The sequence below is a fragment of the Chroicocephalus ridibundus genome, chromosome 2 (assembly GCF_963924245.1).
Source record: "Chroicocephalus ridibundus chromosome 2, bChrRid1.1, whole genome shotgun sequence".
In the NCBI taxonomy this organism is placed as follows: domain Eukaryota; kingdom Metazoa; phylum Chordata; class Aves; order Charadriiformes; family Laridae; genus Chroicocephalus; species Chroicocephalus ridibundus.
Window position 1 is genome coordinate 17,513,867 of NC_086285.1, and position 24,963 is coordinate 17,538,829.

The 24,963-nt window shown below is 44.7% G+C and overlaps 1 protein-coding gene across 3 annotated transcripts; it reads left to right on the forward strand.

The window, feature by feature from the left end:
* Nucleotides 1-207: 207 nt before the first annotated feature.
* Nucleotides 208-20,345, forward strand: MAP3K8 (mitogen-activated protein kinase kinase kinase 8). Of its 3 annotated transcripts, none has more exons than XM_063323865.1 (9): nucleotides 208-415; nucleotides 3,495-3,619; nucleotides 4,519-4,903; nucleotides 7,661-7,825; nucleotides 9,331-9,592; nucleotides 12,114-12,220; nucleotides 16,388-16,540; nucleotides 17,181-17,427; nucleotides 18,969-20,345. In XM_063323865.1, exons 2-9 carry the CDS (start codon nucleotides 3,585-3,587, stop codon nucleotides 19,100-19,102), a joined length of 1,488 nt encoding a protein of 495 aa, XP_063179935.1. In that variant the 5' UTR covers nucleotides 208-415; nucleotides 3,495-3,584; the 3' UTR covers nucleotides 19,103-20,345. The 3 variants fall into 3 exon arrangements, with proteins under 3 accessions (XP_063179935.1, XP_063179936.1, XP_063179937.1); XM_063323866.1 differs by having other exon boundaries at nucleotides 4,543-4,903; XM_063323867.1 differs by lacking the exon at nucleotides 208-415 and having other exon boundaries at nucleotides 2,332-3,619; nucleotides 4,674-4,903.
* The last annotated feature ends 4,618 nt before the right edge of the window (nucleotides 20,346-24,963 follow it).

A 24,963-nucleotide genomic window follows, 5' to 3' on the forward strand; every position in this document is an offset into this window, starting at 1 on the left:
ATTTTAATCTGCTGCCACTGACAAATCCTTCACATTGTTGTCCTAAATTCCACCAGAGTTTCAGCTGAAGTTTTACTCGGACAACGCTCAAACTAAATGCGTGTAGGAGGCCGGTGGGATCGGCGGCGGCGGCGGCGGGGGGGGGCGTGGGAAGGGGTTCGCCGATGCCACCAGGAAACGCCGCCGCCAGGGAGGCGCTGGGGCACGACGAGAGGGTGATGGCCGCGCTCTCTCCCGCCTTCCAGGAAACCGAAATAGAAACGGGTGCTGGAGCCGCCCCCCGCCCTCGGCCAGGGGCGGGCGGCGCTACCTGCGCCCTTCCCCGCCCACGGGAGTTTCCCGCGGGACCCGGCCGAGCGGCCCCGGCGCTGGCGGCGAGCGGACGGGCGGTGCGGCCTCTCCGGGAGCCCCGCCGGTAAGCGGGGACGGGCGGCGGGGGGAGCGGGGACGGGCGAGCGGGGAGAAGCGTCGGGAGAGCCCCGACGGCACGCGACGGGACGGGGCTGCGGAGGCGGCTCGGACGCCTCTCCGCTCGTCCGCCAGCTCGACCGGCAGCGGGGATGGAGGTGCGGGGGGCTGTCGGGGTCCGGCAGCGGGGATGGAGGTGCGGGGGGCTGTCGGGGTCCGGCAGCGGGGATGGAGGTGCGGGGGGCTGTCGGGGTCCGGCAGCGGGGATGGAGGTGCGGGGGGCTGTGGGTGGCCGGCAGCGGGGATGGAGGTGCGGGGGGCTGTCGGGGTCCGGCAGCGGGGATGGAGGTGCGGGGGGCTGTAGCTGGGCAGGTTGCTGGCTGTCCTCAGCCTCCTGGTCGTGTTTGTCGCTGGAGTCGTTTGCTCTCCAGCACCTGTGCTGCCGCCGGGGGGCTGCAGGGCGGGAAGGGGGGCACTGGAACACGTCCCTGCAGGAGGGGAGCTTGTTGCCGCTGTCAGTGCTAGGAGCTTCTGTTTTCTTTTCTTTTTCCCAAGTGAAAATCTGAAATGCTGTAAAAGTGAAATTCTTGGTACTTTTTGTCCTTTAGCAGCAGAACCTTTTTTTTTTTTTTTTTTTTTTCCCAAAGGGATTTTCTTTTTCAAAGTCTGTTGATAACTTTTCTTAAAAGCAAATAAGGACTTTTTTTCATCACTGATGGACAAGTACTTGCCACTTAGGCCAGAAAATTATTGACTAAAGCAGCACAAGAAATCTTTATGATGGGTGTATGGTTGTGTTGAGCCAGTTGGTGCAGTTTTTGATTAGGTTTGGGGTTTGGTGGCTCTAGCTGATTTTGGTTTTTAATTTTTATTGTAGATTTTGTTCGTTTTTTTTGTTTTATTGGTCCTTAACACACAAAAAATCCCACAGGAGCTCAGAAGACTGTTACTCTTATTTTAATATGGATATAAGGATGCTCTCAAGCAGCACACTTCTCAGAAAAAGGAGCTTAACGAAAAGCTACTCTTGATAAATAAAGAAATAAACTCTTGGCTCACAAATTACTCATGTGATGATGTCGAAATAATGGCAGAACTGGAGAAAGAGTCTTGTGCTTTAGCAACTGACTTAAGTGCTTACAATTAGTTTTGTTTCTCCACTGTATGTAAAACCAGGTTTTTTAACTGACAACCGAAGTACAGCATGCTTAGTGATGTAATTTCTTCATGTACCTGGATTGTATAGAATGATTTAAAACATTACTCGAGCGGCCACCACAGATACTAGTACAGGATTTTAGGGATGAAAAGGAAGAATGAATTCCCTGTTGGCAAGTGGACACCTTTTTTGCCAGTTGTGGAAATATAATACATAAATTGCTGCATAATTTAAAAAATCAGCTTTATATAGTCTAGACACTGCGCTCATTATGCAAACATTTAGTGTTTAGAATTTGCTAGATATAGGGAAAAATGAAGGGTCTGCTGCTTTTCGCAAGCACTGAAAGCACAGAACTGAGAATACGCAGGTTATAGTCACTTTTCCTTGTTATTCAGAGCTTTTTGGATAGTAGTGAAACTGCCAAGAATATTATTAGTATTGTGCTGTAGTTTGGGAACATTTTGAGGAACAGAGCAGAGCTGGCACTTATGGAAAGCTGCAGTTGGTCTAAACTGTACAGCTAGCTGTCTTATGCATGAAAACATTATCAGAGAGGGAATTAGTTTAATTATGGTACATACTTGTCTTTATCCACAAAAGACTAGAGCATCTAGAGGCTCATGTTTTTCTCCAGAAAGTCCCTCAGGACTAGTTTCTAACTTTACCTGACTTTACACATGCAGTCTCTCGGTTCCATTTATGACTGGACTGTTTCTTTTCTCACCGCCCCCACTAATTCAGCACCAAAAAAAGAGCAATGAATGAAAGTCCTGCTGTGGGGAAAAATAGACATCTCCTTTATTATAAAGAGTAAACACTTTCCACCTTTGTTAACAGCCTTTATCTTGGGCATAGAGCAAGAAGATGTGATGTTAGGGGTTAGAAAACACCCTTATCATGTTTTATTTTTTGTATAGGTTGGAAAAACCTGACCTCTCTGAGCACCCCGGATACAAAGCCTGGGTGCTCGAGTAGTGCTAGTGACCACAAGGTTTCCTACCCGGCTGCCCTAATGCTAGGGGTTGACTTGAGGCTGGGTGAAGCGGTGTAGAGCTCTGGTGAAAGTCTCCATGACCGTCCCGGGGGGATGGGGAGGCATGGTGCTGCTCTGCCACCGTCACCCCGGGGGTTTGAAAAGGAGCGCGTTGCACCGCAGGCACTCCCCTTGCCTTTTCCTACACTGCATCTGCTGAGCTGTGCTCCCCTGCCTTTCGAACTCGCAGCACGTGGTCTGAGGTTCTTTGCCAAGTCGGACGCGTCATTTTACTCGGTTTTCTTCAACGTTAGAGCTGACGTAAATACTCTAACCCATGAGAAATATGTGCCACAAAGCTTCCAAGTCCTTGCGGGGAGGGTAAGAAAGATAATGATCGTAACTAGAAACTGTACCTGGGTAAACGACATTGCTTCATGGCCTCAGGGGACCGAGTCTCCTGCTTGTCCTTGAGATAAATAGGTTGTGCTTGCTGCTTTTCTTTTTTTTTTTTCTTTTTTTTTTTTTTTTCACCAGTATCTTTTTTGTCTGGTTGTTATCGTTTGCCCAAAATAGATGCTTGCAGTGGATTATGAAAAAAGGAAATGAGAGCTCTCTAAATAGGGCATGCTCTACTCAGTTCTGCTAGAGGAAACGGAGCTCCTTCTCTTTGCTATTAGCAAGCATGAGGCAGGGAGAATAAGACTCAGGACCTAACCATGGAAAAACTATTTTTCACTACTACTTGGAAATCTGGATGATCATACAGTACTTTGATTCTTTTTTGAGCTGTCATCTTTTTCTGCAGAAAAATCCCCTGTTATCTCAGCCTTGTGATTACTAGTTTTTCTTTCCGTGAAGCCTGTGAAGCAAATGATCATATGAGTACAAACCAGTCCTTCTGCTTGAGCTGGTCTGCCATGGCTTTATTTGTTTTACTTTTTTTAATAGACTGCTACAGAACGCTGTGAAATTATCATCGGTGGTAAATACGGGTTCAAGAAACATGACGACTTTAGGGATTATATTGAGAAGTTTTTGATGGTTTTGTGTGATGTAACCAGGATAAATACAAGGTAAGTGCCTTGGACGTTTATGTGTTGAAAACTATTTGTGTAAGTATTTTAATGACTGATCACGTATATGTGTTTAACTTGAACAGAGTAACTCTCTCTGGCTTGAAGTAGGAACCTGGGATGGGAAGGGACTTTTTGGGATGTTGAACCCAGTTTCTTGTAGTGAAAGTCCACTTCAGCAAAACGGTGAAGATTTATCTTAAAAAGTTATTGTTAGGACTAGCAAGGGCAGAACAAACTGCTGGAAACTGCTTCAAAAGCTCATTGCTTTTATGCTAGCTCAATTTCTGTCTTTCTTCTGAAACTGGTGAAAATTTCAGTTCAAGTCTAGTTCTGATCAGTTATTTGCAAAAAAACGTGGATTGTGTATCTCAGGTGATGACTTGCTTGTACTTTATGCAATGATACTAACAGGTGCTTATTATTAGTGGAATGATCTTGCTCCATGACCTTCTTTTCTTTCTGGACACATCACATAAATTGCTCCTAAAAGCTTGGCGATAAACTAATTGAGTATGTTTATATGTCTCTCTGTCATTCATTTCCAAATAATAAATTCCTTCAATTGTATTGAGGGTGCTCCTTCACTTTTGCATGTCCAGCAAAATATAACTAATTTGTGCTTCCTTACTGTGCCAGTTCCTCTAACGAAAAGCTTTATCATAGTAAATTCCAAGAATGAATGACAGGGGAGGTTCGCTAATAACCTCTAAATAAAATTTCACTAGCAAAGACTTTTCCTCCATTTCCTCTTCACCCAGTCTACTAACTATGATTTTCTTCGTAATACAAATTAATAATTTTAAATCTATCTGTATAATAATGAGCTATCATCCTGATCACTTTTTTTTTTTTTTTTTTACTTTGCTAAAACAAATTTAGGTGAGAAGTGTTTTCAGGTTTGTTTGTTTCTTTTTTTTCAGGAGTGGTTTTGCAAAGTGGACAGTAATGGAGTATATGAGCACGGGTAGTGATAGCAAAGAGGAGATTGACTTGTTGCTAACTAATTTAAATATGTCTGAGGTGATAGACATCATGGAAAACCTTTATCCAGGTGGAGACCTTGCAGTCTATGAAGACAGCTTAATTGCAATGTGTGAAGAGGCAAATCAAAATGAAGAACGTGCGGAATCTTTACTGTTTTGTGAAAGGGAGGTTTCTTTGATGTCCTCTGTCAAATACGGGACTGTGGAAGACCTGCTTGCTTTTGCAAATCAGGTGTCCAACACTGCAAAACAGTTTAAAGGATGCAGACAGCAAGAATCTGGAATCCTCTTGAATATGGTATGTCTCTTTTTCTTTTTACTTGCAAATTAGTAGACCTTAGGAGTCAGAAGTTTTTAATGAATGTAAATAAAGGTCACCCCCAGTCCCTGGAGTAACAGGCTGTTGTTCCCTGTGCAAACCTGGGACTGAGGGGATCTCTGAGGTCATCAAGTCTGGCCCCTGCAGTCTCAGGCAGCTAAGGAGAAAGGTCTGCTGTTCAGAAAGATCCACACTATGTTGCCTCTTGGTATCCCTGGAGATTAGAAAACATTTCCCAATGTTGAATACAAACTTGAGACCCACAGTAAAAAAGCAAAAGGTACAACTATGGTGGCTTACAGGTTTGGGAGACGGTAAGGGTATTCCAGTGTTATGCAAAACTCCCAAGTAAAGGTCTAGGATCTATTTTGGTATTCACCCTATCTGCACAAAATGTAAAAAGTAGTAATGTAAGGAGAAAAGTGTATAGTAACAACTGTGGCTTTCAGAATTACGATATTACATAGTATCACACACTGCTAAATTCAAGTACAGATGGCTTGTTTGGAGATATGTTCATTTTTTTCCTAAAATGATTTGTGTTCTATAAGCATCTGTAGATATTGGTGTCATTGGACTTGTTTTTAAAATCAGTTGCTCTAGAAACAAGCAATTGTGAAATGGAAGTTTGTTCATATATTTTTGTGCTGCTGCTTTATTTTCTTAAGATAGTCTACATCTATCATCTTAAATATCTTGCATGTAATATGTTTTATATGTGAACATTGGTTGCTTGAGGCTTACTGGTTGCTCAGGTGTGAAATAGCACAGGGTATTGCTTTATTCTGATTTGGAGGGAGCATTGCAGTGTTGCAAAACAGTCCCTTTTAAACTCTAACATTGAAATGACACTTACTAATATTAAATGTTTCCTATACTTAGGGTAGACACTGTTCTACATACTCGTGGTTGTTTTGCTTGCATATTGTTTCTACAGATGCATACAATTGGTATGAACCAAGTACTATTAGGTGCACGTGATCCCATTAAGCAACTGAGGACTGGAGGCAGGGCATTACCTGTACATGCATTTCAGCAGGCGCACCTGCATCGTTAATATCTACAGCAGTTTAGTTAGGATCAGGAGTGTTTCTGATTGCCTGGTGACCCCCACTGACTGCACTGTGGCTTGTGTCACGAAGGGTCTTGGATTAGTTTCAGCTGAAACTAAACTGAAGGATACCTTACAGCCACAAATGAGATTCATCCCATGGGACCAGGCTGGAAACTAGTCCTGAAAGCCTCCTGAACATGTGAATAGTGCGGTGGTTGTTGCTCTCCTGTTCTGCAAACCCGCTCTGCTCGGTCTGTGTTGTGGTTTCCTCAGTTTCCAGGAGAGGTGTAACCCATGCGGATTAGGTAGTCTCAACCCCTTGAAATGCAGAAGCGAGCAGGCGAGATGTACGGATTGCCAGAGTCTTTACCTTGGTCCTGATAAGTAGAGGGGAGGCTCATTCTGGGTATCCTAAGCAAAATACTTTTTATTAAAAGGCACATACCCCCAACAGTTAAGAACTTATCCTCCCCAAAATGAAGAACTTTGAAGAATTAACTTATTTTGTGTAGATACTAGTTACAAATGACAGTTTTAGCAGCCAAGAAGACACTTTCCTAATTGAAAACCAGGAGGCAGCTAAAGCACAGAATGTTGTGTGTGTTATATCTTAAAAAGAAATCTAAACCAAATAATCTTCCTAACATGCTGTTATCTTTAAAAGAGTAGTTGAAGAGCTGAGTACATGAGGCCATGTGACAGACGTGAAGTGATAAATATCCTTGATCTGCTTTTACATATCTTCAAGAGTCTCAATAAAGTAGCAGTAAACAGGTTAATGATATTCCAGATACTGACAGTACTATATATCCCTGAATTAATTAGAAGCATATTCACGGGAAACATTACTAATTCTTTAGCTGAGAGAATATTAAAAGACTGAAGAAATAATGTCAAACCTCAAGCAGTACTGGCTGTAGTTAGGAGTTTGGTCTCTCTCTCTCACGTGCAGAGGGAGGGAGTTGTTTCAGAGAAAGATTTAGAGCAAGATACTGCCTTAGATGCTCTGAATCGCTTCCTGGAGGAGCCCTCCTTGCCTCGTTGACAGTATAGAGAACCAAAGCTCTCAACATTACCCACCTAAAGCAGACAGTGTGACTCCCGCTCTTTTTTTTTTTTTTTTTTTTGAACTACAGTATAAAACTAAAAGAAGGTGGCTGGTAAAATCGCAGCAGACTTATTTGACCTTTTACTAAGCAGCAGAAACTCTGATACAAGATAGAAATTCAAACGTGTTCCCCTAGCCATACATGTGATATTAGGAAATGCTGAAACTCTTGCTCACATCATGTAAGATAGCCTGTGAGTAACAGGTATGTGGCATAACAAGTTAGCAGATTACAGGAAGGACAAACATGTGCAGGTAAATCTAATAACACGAGGTGGGTAATTTCATTAACCCAGCTGCTGTTGTTGTTGTTTCACGACAATTAATTGCAACTTACACTTTGTAAGTTAGTCACTGGAGAGAAACGTGGATGCCTGGGCTGTGAATGAATGCCACACCTCACATGCTGTTCCCATTTGGTGTTTCTAAATAAAGACTGCCAAACAGATCACATACATCATGCACATATATAAGTGATTTGGTTTTTTTTCACCACTACATATATAAAATGAATTAGGCTTGAACTTCATAGTGATTTTTTTTTTTGTTTTTTTTTTTTAATTTAACTCTACAGATCACGCCCAAGAATGGGCGCTATCAAATCGACTCGGATGTGCTCCTGTTTCCGTGGAAGCTGACTTACAGGAACATTGGCTCTGATTTTATTCCTCGGGGAGCTTTTGGGAAGGTGTACTTAGCCCAAGACAGAGAAACCAAGAAACGAATGGCATGCAAACTGGTATGTTAGTTCAGTAGTTTTATCTCTGAGCAAATATTATACGACAGTACATACAGTATATTTTTAAATATGTCTGCATAAAATTCCACTGTTAGGCTGATTATCATCTTGGTTTTGTTGGCCTACACAAGGTAGAAAAAAATGCAGATTTTTAACTGTTAGCTTGTTTAAATTTTTGTCTCTTAAACTGCAACAGTTTCAGCATTTTGAAAGTATCTGGAAGTCCATGTAAGTGCCACATGGGCAGGCTTGCTGCAGTGCAGCAGTAGAAGAATTTCTACTTGTCCTGCTGTACTCGTGGTGGTAAATGACCAGCATGAGATCACGTCCCTGCTGAAGGTGATAGCAAAACCCTGTTGCTGCAGATGGTTTTGGGATTTTGTCCTTTAACTGGGGTCTTCAGATATAAGTTTTCTTTACTCCAGTGCCATAATGTCCCTGAGAGCTCAGCTTATGTGTGCAGCTCTCGCTGTGCTTTCAGTTCTGACTGAGCACAAGGTTGTGACACGTCTCAAGAAAACTGCTAAGCACACCCCTATTTTTATACAAGCCAACGTTTTCTTTCAGCTTTACCTTTTGATATACCATTCTAAATAGAGCAGTAAATATTTATTGCGAGTAAAGCTGCTGGGACGCTGCTCTGTATCCCTCAGATCATGAATAAGGACCTGCATTACTTCCACGTGTGAAGGAGTTGAGAAGGCCGTTGTATGTCCTTCCCTTGCAGCCAGTGTATCCCCACGTGGACAGATTTAGTTTGCCACTCCTGCATAGCCCACTGCAGAAGTAAAGCTTCCTAATGTTTCTGAAAATATAAATGGTATTTCTCATTGCAATAAAAATATTAGCCCCTTATTTGGTTCACAGCCACAAGTCTGAGGGAAGGAGAATAAAAAGAGCGGTAGTAGCCTTTCCGTGTGCAAGCAAACACTGCTTTTCATTATCTTAGCAATCTGCCATCAGTACTTTTTAAAAAAATGTAGTGCTGCGGGTGCTGGCTTTAAAACAAGTTTCATTTCTTGTAAGCCATAAGACAGCGCTGATAAGGGTTGCTCGGTAAGGACCCGAGCGTGGTCAGTCCCTGGGCTGTGCTGGGCGCTGCCAGCACCGACCCACGTGTCAGCCGGAGTTCTGCAAGAGCAGATGAGACTGCGCAAAGCTAATGGAAAAGGCAGCGGGATTTCTATCTCCTTCCCCAGGAAGTTTGCGCAGAGCTTTTGCGTAACCACCGGATTTTGACGGGAATAACTTGCTACGCTGTTTTTTCTGGAAGATTGCACTTTTTTATTTGGGCATGGTTCCAAAAACTCTCTCAACTTTAAACAGGATGTGTCTCAACTGGAAAGGAAGAAAAAGTCACAGCATCAAAATAAAGCTCCATATTTTAACAAGTGGATAGGAGTGCTTTGCTTCCTTCTTCTGTTTTAATCTATAGGATAACTAGTGTTAGTACGGATAACTTGGTTTTTGAGCTGCTTTTCTGTCATTTTGTTTCAATGTCCCAGGTGCCAGTGGAACAGTTCAAACCATCAGATGTTGAAATACAGGCATGTTTCCGCCACGAAAACATTGCAGAATTATACGGTGCTATTTTGTGGGATGAGACAATCCATCTCTTTATGGAAGCTGGAGAGGGAGGATCTGTCATGGAAAAGCTGGAGAGTTGTGGTCCTATGAGAGAATTCGAAATCATTTGGGTGACAAAGCATATTCTGAAAGGACTTGACTTTCTCCACTCCAAGAGGATTATCCACCACGATATCAAACGTATGTGTGTGTGATTCCTTGGAGTGCTTTCTGGTCCGGGCTGGGCTGGGGCTTAGGCTCCAGTGGAGAGCCTGGGACTGAACTGGGAGAGCCTGGGACTGATCTGGGGTGCATAGCCTTGCATCTCTGGGTGGGAGGGGTGGGTAATGCTCCACAAATGATAAGGTCAGGTTCTGCAGATAATCATTATTTACACTATTTATTAGTTCACTTCAGTGGAGAGGGTGATTTGAAAGTCCTATTTCCTTTGCCTTTCTTGAGCAACTCAGTTTGAAATCAAAACCTAAAGAAAATGAGTGAAATTACCAGTCTGTGTTAAGCCAGAGGTTTCCCTCTTTCCATGTAAATTCAGCCTGAGTGCTTCCATGCCCCACCTTCCACTTGCACCTTCTTTTAGATTTTATGTTTCTGCGTGGCTCTTCCTCAGTTTGAGACACTTTGGAACTAAATATGCAATTTTTACTGGTTTTTTTTCTTTCAACAATTACTGCAAATTTTAGTATATATTTGCTTTTAAAAAGCTCTGGGTATTAACACATATAAATAATCAAAACATATTGATATTAAACCTGAATTAAATATATTAATATTAAATTGCTTCAAAGTTTACTTTTAATGCATTATGTTTAGTTCAATATTACATACTCTTTCTCTCAGCATCACCTCTTCCCGCAGACAGTTAAATTCTGCCTTTCTAGTAACAATGCTTTTAATGAAAATGTATCTCTTCTGCGAGTTATTTTTTGATAAACTTGAGGGTTTAAAATAGAAATGTTCAAACCGAAGTGTTACAGTAAATAGTTGACAGAAGACAATTATTGGCAACTGCTAAATTTTTATCTCGGTTTTGCTTTTTTTTTTTTTTTTTAGTTAATGTGGGTCAGTACTTCAGATGTAACCCTTTGAGATTTTGAGAACTATAAAGCTGCTAAATTTTCCCTTAGTTGTGCTTTCTTGCTTGTAGTAAGAGTTTCCTATGGGTTTATTGTAATTGGCAGTACCAATGACATTAATTAAAAGGTTTAAAAACCAACCCAGCCAAAACCCAACCCACAGCATCTAGATAGTGGATAGGAGAACCAACCCATTGTGAATGTGGTGGATGTGGGTGCGTTTCGCTTTTCCCAGCCTTTTTCTGCCTTGCTGAGTGAGCTGGGGAACCCGGGCCCTTAATGGCAACCAGGACTCCGCTCCAGGGAGCCGAGGTGTGTGTTTTCCCTTGCCAGGCGGAATTGATAGAAAAAGCCTGTTCGATGCAGGAGAAGATGGGGTGTTTTGCTGAGATAAAGACTGCCCTGAGCCTGGAAGGGGAAGAGGACTTTCTGTTGGCTCTTGGGAGCAGCTCAGTGCTGCCACGCATTTTAACCCTTGGTTGAAAAGTGGTTAAATATAAGGTTATTTGGTGGTGGGAACCTTAGTCCGAAAGCAGCCAAAGCTGGGACTGGGTCTGGTCCCAAGCAGGCAGCAGAGCTTGCTGCACTGTGGCGGTGTGGTCCTCTGCACTGTCCTTTATGTGGTGTTTAAAATCCATATCTTCAAAGGTATCCCTAGAATTACGCATTTATGTAGGTAGTTTCGTAGCACTGGTAAGGTGGCAGGTACGTGAAGGATTGCTTCAGGAGCCAGTACCACTGAAATCAAGCCTACATCTTGGTGGACAATGTCAAGATGGAAAATGACGCACAGTTTCCTTTGGGAGAAAGGAAACATGTTTCTGTAGTGTAACTTGGAGACTCCGTTTGTCCACATCTTCTGAAACAGCAAACAAGAATTTCTCAAGGCTTACACAGAGCACTATCTTCATAAATATTTGATCAGAAATACACCTGCAAAGAAAGCCACTGAGTATGAAGTTGTGCCTTGGGCAGAGTTTTATGAAGGAGAGTGAATTAAGCTCCTAGATATTGCTGCAATTCAGTGGGAGTTTGGACCACTGTCTTTTATGACTTTTGCAGCCATAGTCTGTCCTCTCTCATCATGCTGAGGCACTCTCGCTGACCAGTGCAGGAGACCATGTGGTTGCTCTGCAGGGGCCTTGATTCCTCTCTACATCTGTCTTCATTTAAATCGTTAGTGTAGAGAAACCTCTTGGTAACCAACAGTTATGTTGTTTGTAGCCAGACCTGCAACAGCATGCTCTCCACCTTGGAGGCCATCAAACATCTTTAGAGCAAGCCTCGCTGTGCTGAGGCGCCTACCAGTTTCCCACTTTCGTCCCTTAACCTCAGCCATTTTTCTCTCTCTCTCTTTTCTTTTTTTCTTTTTTAAAAGATAGGGAAATGTCCAAACATTGGTTCTCCTTTTACATAAACCAGTCCAGTTTGATTTTTAAGATATGATTTAAAATAGGACCCAATCACTAACAGACCTGTTTTGGCTAGGAGAAGGGCTGTGTTGGCTATAGAGACTGGTTGTGCTAATCTCCCTTTTCAGGCTAACAACCAAATGAAACAGGCATGTTGTAAAATAAGTGCCCAATGTGCTAGAAACTTAAAACGCTGTATTTTTGGTTTTCTTTTAGCAAGCAACATTGTCTTTATGTCAACTAAGGCTGTTTTGGTGGATTTTGGCCTAAGCGTGCAAATGACTGAAGACATTTATTACCCCAAAGACCTTAGAGGAACAGAGGTAAGAAGCTGGAGGGACAAAAGTCCTTATGTTGTATTATTCCCATGGTTGTGGTGCTTGGGCTCAAATTTGGAGCTTGAGGGTAGAAGCTTGGGCAAAAGAGTTTCATAATAACTTATCAAAAAATTATAAACATTAATATAGTCTCAATTATATTTTTTTTTTATTTTCAACTTACTGAAAGGAGAATCAGGTGTCACACTTTGAAAGCTGCGTCACCTTCTCTGGAGTCCCGTTTGTTAACGATTATTAAATTTGAAGTCAAAGAGAAATTGGGGTTCACTGAAGTCCAGCAAAGGAACAATGCTCTGAGAAGGGTTGTTTGCAGTGAGTCAGCTGCTTCAGAATTTGGTTCTTTGCTCTAGCAAAGATTTCTTCTGAGATACCAGCTGTGGACTGGGGTGACCTGCTCAACGCAGTAGTTTGACTCCTCCTTTGAAACCACAGCAATTACAGACCTCTGGGTTTCACCCCTTAGCATTTCTGAGCTCTGTTCCTCATCTACATGTAACCCTCTTGTCCTTTGGGGGTTATGTATGGCACAGTTGATGATTATCTGATAAACTACTTAGGCGTTACAGTGGCGGAGGTGGGGGCCTTTTAAATGCTCTCAGTGACTTTGACTCTGAATGTGCACAGGGGTCCTGCACGCCACTTGGGCTACCGTCGTATCGAAGGGTTTCCAGGGCTGGAGCTTTAGTAAACAAGCAAGCAGCAACAATTAGCTTGGATAGCTGCTGCAAATGCGGCTTTGCATGCTTTCTGCCTCTGGAGGAGGTTTTTTGCAGGAAGCACTTCAGCTGAAATGTTGGTGCTTATCATTTTGATAGTCTTCCACAGCCCAGGCATGTGTTTAGAGGAGGTACTTGAATAACTGACAGAGAACATCTCAGTCCTTGGAAGGGCGGGATAAACGTAAGATTTCACAGAAAGTCAGGCTTGTTTGTTTACTTGGTTTTGGGATATTTGGGAAAATACTTGGATATTTGTTTTCACTGTCTTCCCAGTCAGGGGAGTTAAGAGCTTAAAATGCTTATTGTACTGTAAGCAACGTGCTTTCTGGCATTTAATGTGCATGCTTTGTGAGTGGTTTGCTTTGGTTTGGGGTTTTTTGTTTGTTTGTTTTTTTAGGGGTTTTTTGTGTGCCGTTAATGAGAATAAGAAAAATGGCAGGAATGAGTTGGAAGCCCTGTTAGGGTATTTCCCAAGGGCAGAGATGTGTGTGAACAGAAAATTTCCAGGTCTGTGGAGTGGACTGGTGATGATCCACTCCTGGCTGTTGGAGGACAAGCCAAGTTCATGTTGGGAAGAGCAACTGTGAAAAACACTTAGTTCTTCATTTAGTAGGCAAGAAATTATTCCACACTGTTGAGCATCTGCAGTCATGTCCTCAGAAAGCAGATAATCCCCACAACCCTGAAACATGGTGGTGCTTGGTGTTTGCTGTCTCGGGGGAGAGGCAGCCAGTCCTCGGAACCAGGAATCGTGCCATTCTGCCACAACACTGAGGGCCAGAAGTAAGGTTGCAGAGGGCGCGCTGGGAAAGATTTTCAAATACCAGTCAAAGATTTTTAGGAAAATCATGAATGCTAGTCTATAGGTTTTTCTGCTCACAGTCTTCCTCCTAGGCATCTTCCTCCCCACGGTGTCGGTGTTCAGCCTTGTGGGGTGCCTTGTCCAGTCACTCACAAATGCCCTCCGTAGTCTCTGATAACATTGGCTTCCTTGATTTTTTTCAAAGTAAGATCTTGACTCTCCAAAGTCCTCCTGAGTTTTGTACCCTCTATTATGCAGCCTGAAGAAGTGGTGCAGTTGTCCGGGAGTGCTGTGGCTGCACGTAGTTGTGCAACCCCTTCTTAGGGCTGTCACTGCCATGCAGCACTGTGCCTGTGAACTGGCTGGTTTCTGGTACGTCTGGCCTTGGCAGGGACTCGTGTCCGTGAAGGAAGCGGCAGTGGGAGTTACCTTTCTCCTGTGCATGTTCTCCTCTGGGCGTTTAGGATTTTTATTCACTTGTATAGCACAGAAAATCTGAATGTAGTGAATCTGCCTTGTGTTTCTGAAAATGAATGGTTGCAATTCTGGGCAGAATGATGGAAAGATAGTTAAATTTTGTTTAGTTGGTGTAGCATGAAAAACCTGGTTTTTCTGAACAGTACGTGTACAAGGCTTGCAGCACAATATACCATGGTTGTGATGAAACAGCTCTATAGGAAATACTTTTTCTAGGCATTTGCTACACTTTCTGTTATGTTTCCATCACTTTGTTAAAAAATATAAGCTTCAGTGACAACTATTTGAGGGGAGGAAAAAGTTGTCTGCCAAGGTTTATTGAGTGTGGAAGGTGTGATTCATTTGCAGGAATGCTGGACTGAAACTAGCACAGCACGACGGAAAGGACTGGGTTTTAGCCGGGTTGTGTCGCTGGTCTGACTGGCAGGCAAGTGCCAGCCCAGCAAGTAGGAATGAGTTGGGAATGGGGAAGGTACCTGGGGCTTGGGCTGCCTTCTTTGGTGACGACAGAGTCTTAGGCCAGTCTAAATTGGTCTGAAATCACAGCTTGGGTGAACATCTCATTTTTCTTTTTGGCCCTGTACAATCAGGATGCAACTTGACCATTTTCACACTTTGTAACTGCAGACAGGTTCTTGTTCCAGCATCCTTTTCTCCTCAAGAAGGCAGCTGCTTTTTGTTTATACAGATTTCATTCAAGTCGCACTGTTTTTGCTAAGGATTTTTTTTTTTTACAAAGGTAGAAATTCTGTTCTTTGCATCTTATGAGACTTAAAGGTGGGGGTGCGGACACATTTATTCTATCTTAGCCTCAAGGAAAGCAATGGACAGGAGTAAGTGGCAGCTGTAGACACTTGCTGAACCTTTGCACACGCTTCTGGTCTGAAGCTCTGTTTGCAGATGCGTGGTATGTGATTTACTGGGAAATATTCCTTGGAATTTGCGTGAGCCCTACAGCCGTTCTCAATCTGTGGTAATAAGTAGTCAAACCATGTGGTTATGACTTAACTTCCTGCTCTTGTGTCAGTTAATGGCTTTTAATGTGATTCTTTGTGGCAGGATGACTTGAACTAATTAAAGTTCTGTTTGGCTCCTTTAGAGGGAAATTGGGTGAGGGAAAAGTTGAAACCAGAAGCAAATAGGGCGGCCCTCTAACCTAGCGTGCTGTGGGCTGTGCCCGGGTTGTGTTGAAACCTCCTGCCTGGGCCAGTGGCGGTGGCGGAGCTGTGGGGGCAGCTCCTGACGGTCCTGGGGTGTGACTCCTCCGTCCTGCCCGTCTGGTTCTCCTCCAGCTGCGCTCCCAGCTGCCTGGAGCTGGCAGGAGCTTCCCACCAGATCCTTCCTGAGAAATGCAAACGTTTCAGTGAAATGTTTGGATGGAAAACTCTATTTTGGTTTAGACGAGATTAGAATTTTTGGGGTAAAAAAAAAAAAAGGATGGAAGAGGGATGCTTGCCTTAATAGCTGCTCTGGCATGACCTGGTGGAAAGGGCACACAGCAGGATTTAAGGCTTTTAATTTGTGCCTTGCTTTAGACCTGGCTCGTTCCTCACCGTCCTATTTCTTAGGATAAAGCCCCAATGTGCATGTTATTGGATAAAGGGGTGAGAGAAGAATAAGGAAGACAGGAAGGTGTATATCTGTCAGTTCTGTCCAGAAGAGTTGTGTAGCATCCAGGGATTTAAGGTGTGGACTCCTACCCTCAGCTGGGTGGCTAGCAGCGGGGTCACCTTCTTCGTTAGCCTAGTGCAGGCCCATGCTGTTCAAGCAGAATGGAGCAGTCCCAGCAGTGCCCGGCAAAACAAACTGGCAATTCAGGCACCTCCTTTTGCTGTGAAGGGATGAGGTTCCTGCTACACAAAGCAGAGCCATGGCTTGAACCTCAGCCTCTCACAGCTCAGCTAAGTCCCCTCCCCACTGCGCTGTGGCTGTCTGGGGAGGGCAAACCTGGGATATGAATTTGTCCAGGTGCCAGACTGAAAAACCTCTGTGATTGTGATAATGTGCAGAGCAGAAAATTGTGATTGCAGTAATGTGCAGAGCAGAGCAGCTGCAGGTACTAGTGGGATGCATCCCCTTAGAGGGGTGTTTCCCGGATCACTTCGCTTGTTGTTTTCCCCTGTTGATTAATCTTTTTTTGACTGTTCTTCACAGATTTACATGAGCCCTGAAGTTATCCTCTGCAGAGGCCACACAACAAAAGCGGACATCTACAGCATGGGAGCTACTATTATTCATATGCAAACTGGCATCCCACCCTGGGTGAACAGATATCCACGTTCAGCATATCCATCCTACCTCTATATTGTAAGTGTCCTTAGCAAAGCCACAGCTCAGTTTCAGCTGAAGGGTTTCCTGTACTCTTGTTGGGAAAGCTCCAGTCATATAAAAACTATCAAAATATTTGACAGAGAGATTATATCATCCTTTTTGCTTCGGGGGAGGGAGGGAAGAAGTGGGTTTTGATCATTTAGTGAAAGACAGAGGCTGAGCTGGAGTCATCTCTGTGGTTTGTGTTACAGTTTGCAGGCCGTGGGTTTACTGCAAGGACAGGCTTAGAACATTGTGAAACATGATTGAAACAAGCCCATCTATGTTCTGCTTGTCAGTTTTGCTTAGAAATTGCAGATAAAAACCGGAGCCTGGCAAATTTGATTCTCTGGTTCTGCCAGTATGGTACAGAAATCTGGTGAATTTGCATTGCGTGGGATTTTAGGCTTGCTTGGAGTTGCTTTGAGTTTTTAAAATTATGATAAAAACTGATTTTCAAAAGGTGGATTTTGTGCAGTTACATAATCTGGTCTAATTGATCAGCCCAGTTTAGGGAGGTGATGAGTTGTAAGCGGGGAATTCCCAGACCACTCATGCGGTTATCTGTGACTTCCTCTTCCATTGTTTTTGGAATAACTGTTTCAATGGTCTGGTTTTTTTTTTTTTATTCCAACAGATACACAAGCAAGCTCCCCCCTTAGAGGACATTGCTGAAGACTGCAGCACTTCCATGAGAGAGTTGCTAGAAGCAGCTCTAGAAAGGAATCCTAATCATAGGCTGTCTGCAGCAGACTTACTGAAGCACGAAGCCTTACACCCACCCCCAGAAGAGCAGCCGCGGTGCCAGAGTCTGGACTCGGCGTTGTTTGAAAGGAAAAGACTACTTGCAAGGAAGGAGCTGCAGTTGCCAGAAAACATTACAGGTAATGACATCAAGCTTACTTACCTTGCACTCTGTAGACTTTACTTTGTGTCAAAACTCGATTGTTTAGAAGCAAATGAAACTCAAAAGGCTTCTGGAGAGGGACTAGCAAAAATCCCAATCAGATGAGATCAGCCCCAGAGCTCATTAAGTGTTATGTAAAACGCCCATTGACTTCAACAGGGGAAGAACTTAGCCTGAATTCTGCAGCTCCGGAAGGGCTGGCTCATGAAAAAGCCCTGGCAGTCATTCAGGGCTCTTCTTCACGAAGTATAGGCTGCTGTCCCAAATTGCCTTATTTTGCTGCAGTAGTAGAGGTGTTTTATTGATACCAGTGATTTGTTTGGTAACCAAAAAAAAAAAGAAGTCCCAACAACCACCACCAAAACCAACATTTTTTGCTTCCTTTAAGACACACACAAAACCATAAACTGTAATGTTGCTTAGGGTCATCAGTACAAGCCCTTTGTTTTAAAACCAGAAAGGACTGGAGGATAGAACGCAGTTCCCTTGTGCATTAATAAGTGCTTTATGAAGGATAATACATGAACCAGTTAGAAAACTCAGTGTGTCCTTAGATAATATTAAGACCCAGAGAGATTTGGTGCCAGCAACATGCTATCAGGCTTCAAAATGCTTTTCTTCTACTTCTAAAATGTTTGGAGGATCCTCACAAAAAGCATTTAAAAACTGAACCCAGACAAGTGGTTTATTTGATTGCAATAAATATTTGAAAAGATATCTATGCAAAGTTTTGGGTGCTGTAATCCATAGTTGTTGCAATGTATCCACTTAACACTTAAATCAATCACAGCCTTTGCATTTAGAACGGCAGTGTGCCTTCTGGATTTTGCCTTGTGGGTGCATAACCCTCTGACCAGCTCAGGCCATCTGAATCAGTTCTTTTGAAGATGAAAAAATATTTTGACCATTGGACCACAACTTTAGGTGCTTGAGATTCCAGGGCGCTCATTACACAACTATTCAGGGGAGTTCTGCCATTGCAAAGGTTTCTTCAGACCTTGATTTGAAAGAAGAAAAAATCGAGACTGACCGTATTTGTTCTGTACTGTCACACCCAGCCACACGAAGAGGATGTCATCTGTTTGGATGAAAATTCCCCTGTAATGTAGGGGAATTCTCGCCTGGCAGAGAGCTAGCAGAATTTTTTAGTGCACCGAAGTCTCCTTTAGCAGTATGGCTCAGAGGATGAGGAAAATGTGTCCAGCTATCCCAGCTGATGGAGGGTTTTTTTTAAAGAGTTGAACACACTTGCTGTTCTCAATAGCAAACTACTTACCTTTCTTTGCCCTACGGTTGTGGTTGATTTGGGATGTTTTATTTTATTTTATATTTTATTTTATTTTTTATTTTATTTTAATGAGTTTTATGTTGTATTGTCCTTAAAAATGGAGCTTGCTAAACCACAGGTAGATAAAAGCAAATATTAGGCCAATAATTCCCGTAATGTCTGCAGCCATGAAACTGAACTAACGTAGCTATTTGTGCAATAATGACATGCTGTGTCTGTTTCCTTTTTAGATTCCTCTTTGTGTACTGGGAGCATGGAAGAGTCAGACCTGCTAAAAAGGCAAAGATCGCTCTACATTGATCTTGGAGCTCTAGCTGGTTACTTCAATATTGTTAGGGGACCACCAGCCTTAGAATACGACTGACTCAGTAACGTTGTATGTCGGCGGGTCAGAAATGGACCTCTACCTCTTAAAACTTGATTTTAAGACTTTGTTTTCAAACTTGTACATAAAAATATTGCCATTGTAGGCTGTAAAATGTGAATAGTGTTTAATTGCACAGATGATTAAGCTAAACCCTTAGGGGCTCTGATAAGCTGATCCCAAGCAACGATACTTGTGTGTCTGCTGGTTGACCAACAAGAAGACGGTGAAAAGAATACTGCTGGGAATGTCTTAATCCAGGATATCTTCCTGTGCTGGGCCTTGCACTTTTATAAAACTTACAATATATGCTTGCAAATACTGTCATGAAAAAAAAAATAATTGAGCATGTGGGCTGTAAGATTTGGTCTATCTGAGCTGTCCTTAGAGAAAACCTTCCAGGAAAAAAAAAAAAGTCGTTGATCAACCAGTCAAAGACTGGTTCAGTCTTTTTCTGTCTTTGAGACTTGGCCAGTCTCTGGCCATTCTTAACGGAAATCAGGGCCTCCCTTAAGCTGAGCTAATTTCTATCAGCTATCTCTGGAGCCAAAGCATCGCTTGGTTAGAGATGTGTTTTAACTTTGCATCTTCCCAGGGCTGTCAGAGCGAAGCAGGGCGCCGTCCCCCTTCTCCGTGGGTGTAGGGAATCCTTCGCTGGCTGTGTGGGTTAGCGTTGGGAACAGAACAGCAAGCTGGCCCTGACAAAGCACGGCGGTGACTCTGCCAGCTACCTGTCTTACAGCTACTGCAAGGATATCTTGGGTAGTTTTCAAGGGTAGGTCAAATGTTATTCCCTGTTGGTAACAGTGGACAGGCTCCAGGCTCTTGCTTTTTAATACTTTAAAATTGTACACATATATAATTGCCGTGAGTTCTATGGTTTGGAAAGCATGTCATTAGTGACAAGCTGTGTTTATGTTCCTATGGAAATGGAATTATATTGTTCTTGCTGTGCCTCATACATTTGAAACATGATGTTTTGGATGATAGTAAAACTATGTAAACTGCATAGTTCTGTACATCCCATGGGATGAGAAGGTAAACTTTTATAAAATTCTCTTCAATGCTTAGGATGACTCTTTATAAGCATTTGTGTTAAAATGGCATACTATGTATGTTGTACACTGAATCTTTTCTGAAGCACAGTCTCTTTTTCATGTGTCTATTATTTAATGCTGCTCCTATCTAACACGTGATCTTAAACAGATGATTTCTAGTTTGATACTGATATGGTCAAATGAATAAATCCAGCTCAGTGCCTTGAGACGTGGTCACTCTGTTCTTTCATCTTTGAAAACAGCGTGGGGCTGTGACCGTGTTTGGGCCAACCTCCCCTACCATGGCCCTGATACACGACACACATCATTCCACTTATTGGGGAGTTGGGTGAAGGTCGTTGTTGATGGATTTTGGACTCTGGTAACAGACAATGAGTGTTTCTGACAAAATCTCCCTCTCAGACTACAATGCGCCTTCTGGATGTGGCCCAGCAGTTGTGTACAACATGCAGCGCTTCAGTCCCGATGTTAATTGCTGCAAAAAAATCCTGATGGGAATAACCCACCTGCTCCAGCACTTTCTGCAAAACCTCTAGATGACTGGCTGCTTTGAGGAGAGCTGTGCAGGGGAGCCCTCTTCATAAATGACCTGGGTTCAATTTTCTGATCTTTGGCTGATGGCTTTTGATCTTGAACGAGATTCACAGAATTAATAGGAAGCAGCTTTTCAGGTAACTGGAGGTGGGCTTAAAATCTCTTCCCCACGTTCCCTTCTACCAAATTAAGGTGTTTATCACCACCAAATAGTGGCTAGATGTTATGCAAAGGCTTATCAAGTGCCTAGATACTTCAACAATGAGATCCATGTAGGAATTATAGGCTGCTAGAGGGCTTTTACCATTGCTTGAAAAAAGTTAGACTGATTTTTCTTCTTTTATTTTTTCTTTTGTGCCATCCTCCTTTCTCCCACCCAGTTAAATGATTTAGCATTGAAATCTGCATATGGGGACAGACTTACTGTTTAATATTTGTTCTTAGTATATGGCTGTTATGTATCTTCACACTATGCAAGTAATAAGTGACGAGGTTATCCAAAGTAATTACAGTGTAAGTGTTGCCAGACATAGGTGATAAGGTTTGACTGAGCAAACCAATAGCTCTTTATAGGCACATCCACGGGTCTAAACAGCATGAGGCTTCATGATAAACGTCACTTCAGAGGACTAGGACACAATCAACAAGTAGCTGTTCAGGTACACCGAACACCAAGCATCGCTACCGGCTCTGTGAGCTTTCTAGTAGCTGAGGACTACTTTCAGGTGAGCCTCAGGCTGCAGCTACGCAGGGATTTCTCTCTGGTGCAATACATCATGTCCCAAGTGTATCACATCCCCCGAGCGTATCCCCGTGGCTGATCCCTGTGTTGCGTAGGTTCACCTGTTTGTGCCACCACCTGGGGAACGAGGTCAGGGAAACGAGCTGGGTTAGAAACAGCCTGGGAGGGGGAAGAGTGTTTCTCTAATCTGGTTGCCTGAGCAGCTGTGTACTCGGAGACACCAAGGCTGGAGGTGAGGGTGGAGGAATGAAAAGGGATGGTGGGAAAACCCTGCTGGCACGAGCCCCAGGGGGGTGGCTGGTCTGCACTGCGCCGCGGGATTTTGCAAATGGTTTGCCCTGCTTGTGTTGATTTCTGGTGTGCAGTTTCATTTTCTCTTGGGGGAATACTGAGACTCATGCTAACTGCAAAGGAGAGTGTGTGGAGAACCCCGCCGCTCGCGGTGACTGCTGAAATTGGAGAGCCAGCGGTGTCCTTGTGGGCTTAGCAGGTTTCTGGTGCTCAAATCAGCTTGTGACCCTGAGACCGAGCCCACCACTGTGCCCCTCCGCAGGGCTTCCTGATGTGAGCAGCCCTCAGCGGGTGTGGAGATCATTTTAAGACACGCTAAGCTCCCCACTCCTTTGTGAAGGAAGATCGGATTTAGGTCACGCCTTTGAAACAGCGTGGGGGAAGAGGGAGAAGTCAAACCCCATTTTTTCCTGTTTTCTTGTATCTGCTGCTCCTTTGCACCTCCTGCCCCAACTGCTTTCTCCCATGCCTCCTCTAAATGAGAAGGTTTCACTTGCTGCCTGGTTTCCGCGAGTTTCTTAAACTCCTCCTAAAATCAAGACCTTTTTTTTCTAATCCTGCAAAAATGTCAGCGGGTAGAAGAGACTTGAAGGACAACTTGGAAGAAGCAGAAATAAGGGCTTTCTTGCCTGGGGCTTAAATGAGCTTCCCAGTTAACCTAGATGGAGGTTTGAGAGAAGCCGCGCTAGAGGTACAGAGCGGTTTGCCATGTCTCCCCCGCTGTGGTGCTGGTGGGGATGGAGAGGGAGGCCCTTGGCCGAGTGATGGTCCCTTCATTAGGACCTTGGGGACACCAGTGTGTTGCTCTTCCGGCTAAACAGCAGAAGCGAAGAGGCAGGTGGGGAAGGGACGCTGGAGGTGTGACCCCTGCGGCAGTTGAAAAGACGAAAAGAGGTCGGTTGGGAAGGGCTGGGGTGTAGGGAGCTGCACTGTGCCATGTGTGGCCATAACTGGGGAGGTTTATATGGCTGCAAACAGTTTCCCTTGGGGCTGTACCAGCTGCTTCCAAGGCAGGGTCAGACACTGCAGGCAAGGACTTTGCTCCCTACGCTTTGCTTTGCATCCCATGCCCAGGGAGGAAGGATTTTGCACGTTCCCAGTAAATGAGCACCGAAGCACAATTTGGATCCTGAGCATCCATTTTTTTTCCTTACAGGAAAGGCCCAGCGAGGTCCATTTCTAAAACTGTCACCAGCCAAATCATTTGGGCAGTGGGAAAACAAGTCTTTTATAAATGGTGCGTGCTGGCCAAACTCAGCAACGCCCCAAAAAAATCCAGCCGGACCTTGGGAGTGGCTCATTACAGTCCCACGGGCACACTAGCGCTGCTTCAGGCTGGCCACCAGAAATAGCCCTGCCGACTGATACTGGGGCAGGGTGACTCACTGGGGAGGAGGCGAGCTGCCACCACAGACACGAGCCTTTGCTCACCTGCACCACACGCCTCCCGCGCAAGGCAGCACCACGTGCCACCTGCACAATGGGGTGGCACGGCCACGGGGTCGGTTCGAGAGGTGTCCAGGAGAAGGTGGGTTTGACCGGAGGAGGCTGATGCAGGGAGGAAAGCCAGGGATGCTCCAGAGTGAGATGTGCAAGAGAAAATGGCTGTGCACAGCGGATCCTCGTCAAAGCTACGTGCAATAGCAATGTCGTGGTCACCCATAAATCTGGTCTCAAGTGTGAACCTTGTTCCAGCAGGAGCCAGTTTCAGAAGAAGGATGCTGCCAGAGTGTTCATGCACGGAGGGACAATGCCCCACTTGCAGGCCATGACACGAAGCATAGCTTTGTCAATATGAAAAAGTCAAATAAATGGTGGTGTTTGAAAATTGTAAAATCCCTCCTGGTGCTGCTAGGAAGTCACATGCTGAAGTGGCACGCAGCCAAAGAAGGGCGAGGGGATGGAAATGGGAGACAGGCAGGGAGGGACTCGGTGAGGTGTACGCAGAGCCCCAGAGGAGGGGGTGGCAGGAAGGCGTCCCTCAAACCTCTGGAGTCGAAGTGCCATGGAGGCAGCAAGCAGCCTGGGCCTGTCAAGGCTGTTGGTGGTGCGAAGGGTTGCCTTCTCCTCTAACTTTCACTTACAGAAAGCCAAGGTCAACTTTTTTCCTTACCCTGCCCCCCTCCCCCCACCAAAAAAAAAAAAAAAAAGAAAAACACAGTCTGCCCAAAGAGGAAGTCTTCAAAACTGGTATGTGAATTCCCAGTGTAAGTTTTTTCACTTTGTCAGCTCCTCTCTCTCCTGCCTAAGCTGCGAGTGAGAAGGAGCTGCTGTGTATGGCCCTGGTGCACAAAAGCTCATGGCAGAGCTGAGCCTGAGCAGAGCGGTGCCCATATCACACCGTCACTGAGGATCACTGTATCACACCGTTACTGCGGATACTGCCTCAGGAGCCTTTATCCACTGGTGTTATAAAGATCCCCTCCAGCCACTGAGCTGTTGTGCCTTATTTTTGTGCATAACGGCAGACACCAAGCCAAACCTGGTGTCTCCATCACCCGTGCCAGCTTCCCTCCCATCCCACAGTGTTCATTCTCCCTCTGCAACGCCGTCTGGTCCCCGCAAGTCACTGTCTGCACAGCACATCCCGTGGTGCCAGCCAGCCGGGTGGCCTTCCGGCACAGGCGCAGAGGGATGCTGGAGGAGGCTGGTACCACCTCTCTGCTTCTGCGCTGGGTCACTGGCTCCTTGGAGGTGACTTGACTGCCACTAGTGGCACCAGCAGAGCTGTTTGGGGACTTCGGCTCCTTCAGCTGCTGAGCTCCTGCCAAGGTCTATGGAGGTGGTGGTTTTTGGCTGCTGCCCTGGGCAGGGCCAGCAGCATGGACATGTTCTGGAGACGACAGCAGCCCAGTGGCACAGTGCTCCCATCCCCCAGGTGCCAGTGGCCCAGGACCAACCTGTACCCCCAGGAGCATCTGATGGGAAAGTGCTTGCCAGGGGGCCTGGGCTGAGCACTGTGGGGACCACGCTTTCTGGTATATAGAGATGGCAACACCAGGGCACCAGGGATGCTGGCAAGGGCTCCCGCTAAGGGATGTGTTTGAAAAATGGTCCAAAACCCCCGTGTAATGATGCCTGGTCTAACCAGCTCCATGCTCAGCCTGCAGACCCTCTGAAGGGGGACAGTGTGATACATCCCTGTGGCTTTGAGTGTAGGTGGTTTTGAAAGAACAGAGAACCAGGTTTCACTGTCTCAGGCAAAGTTAGCCGAATGCCGTTTTCATGTATGCACT

Coding starts and splice junctions, on each gene's coding strand:
- MAP3K8 (XM_063323865.1), top strand. CDS start 3,585: ATGGTTTTGTGTGATGTAACCAGGATAAATACAAG. Junction 4,904..7,660: donor CTGGAATCCTCTTGAATATG/GTATGTCTCTTT, acceptor TTAACTCTACAG/ATCACGCCCAAGAATGGGCG. Junction 12,221..16,387: donor AAGACCTTAGAGGAACAGAG/GTAAGAAGCTGG, acceptor TGTTCTTCACAG/ATTTACATGAGCCCTGAAGT.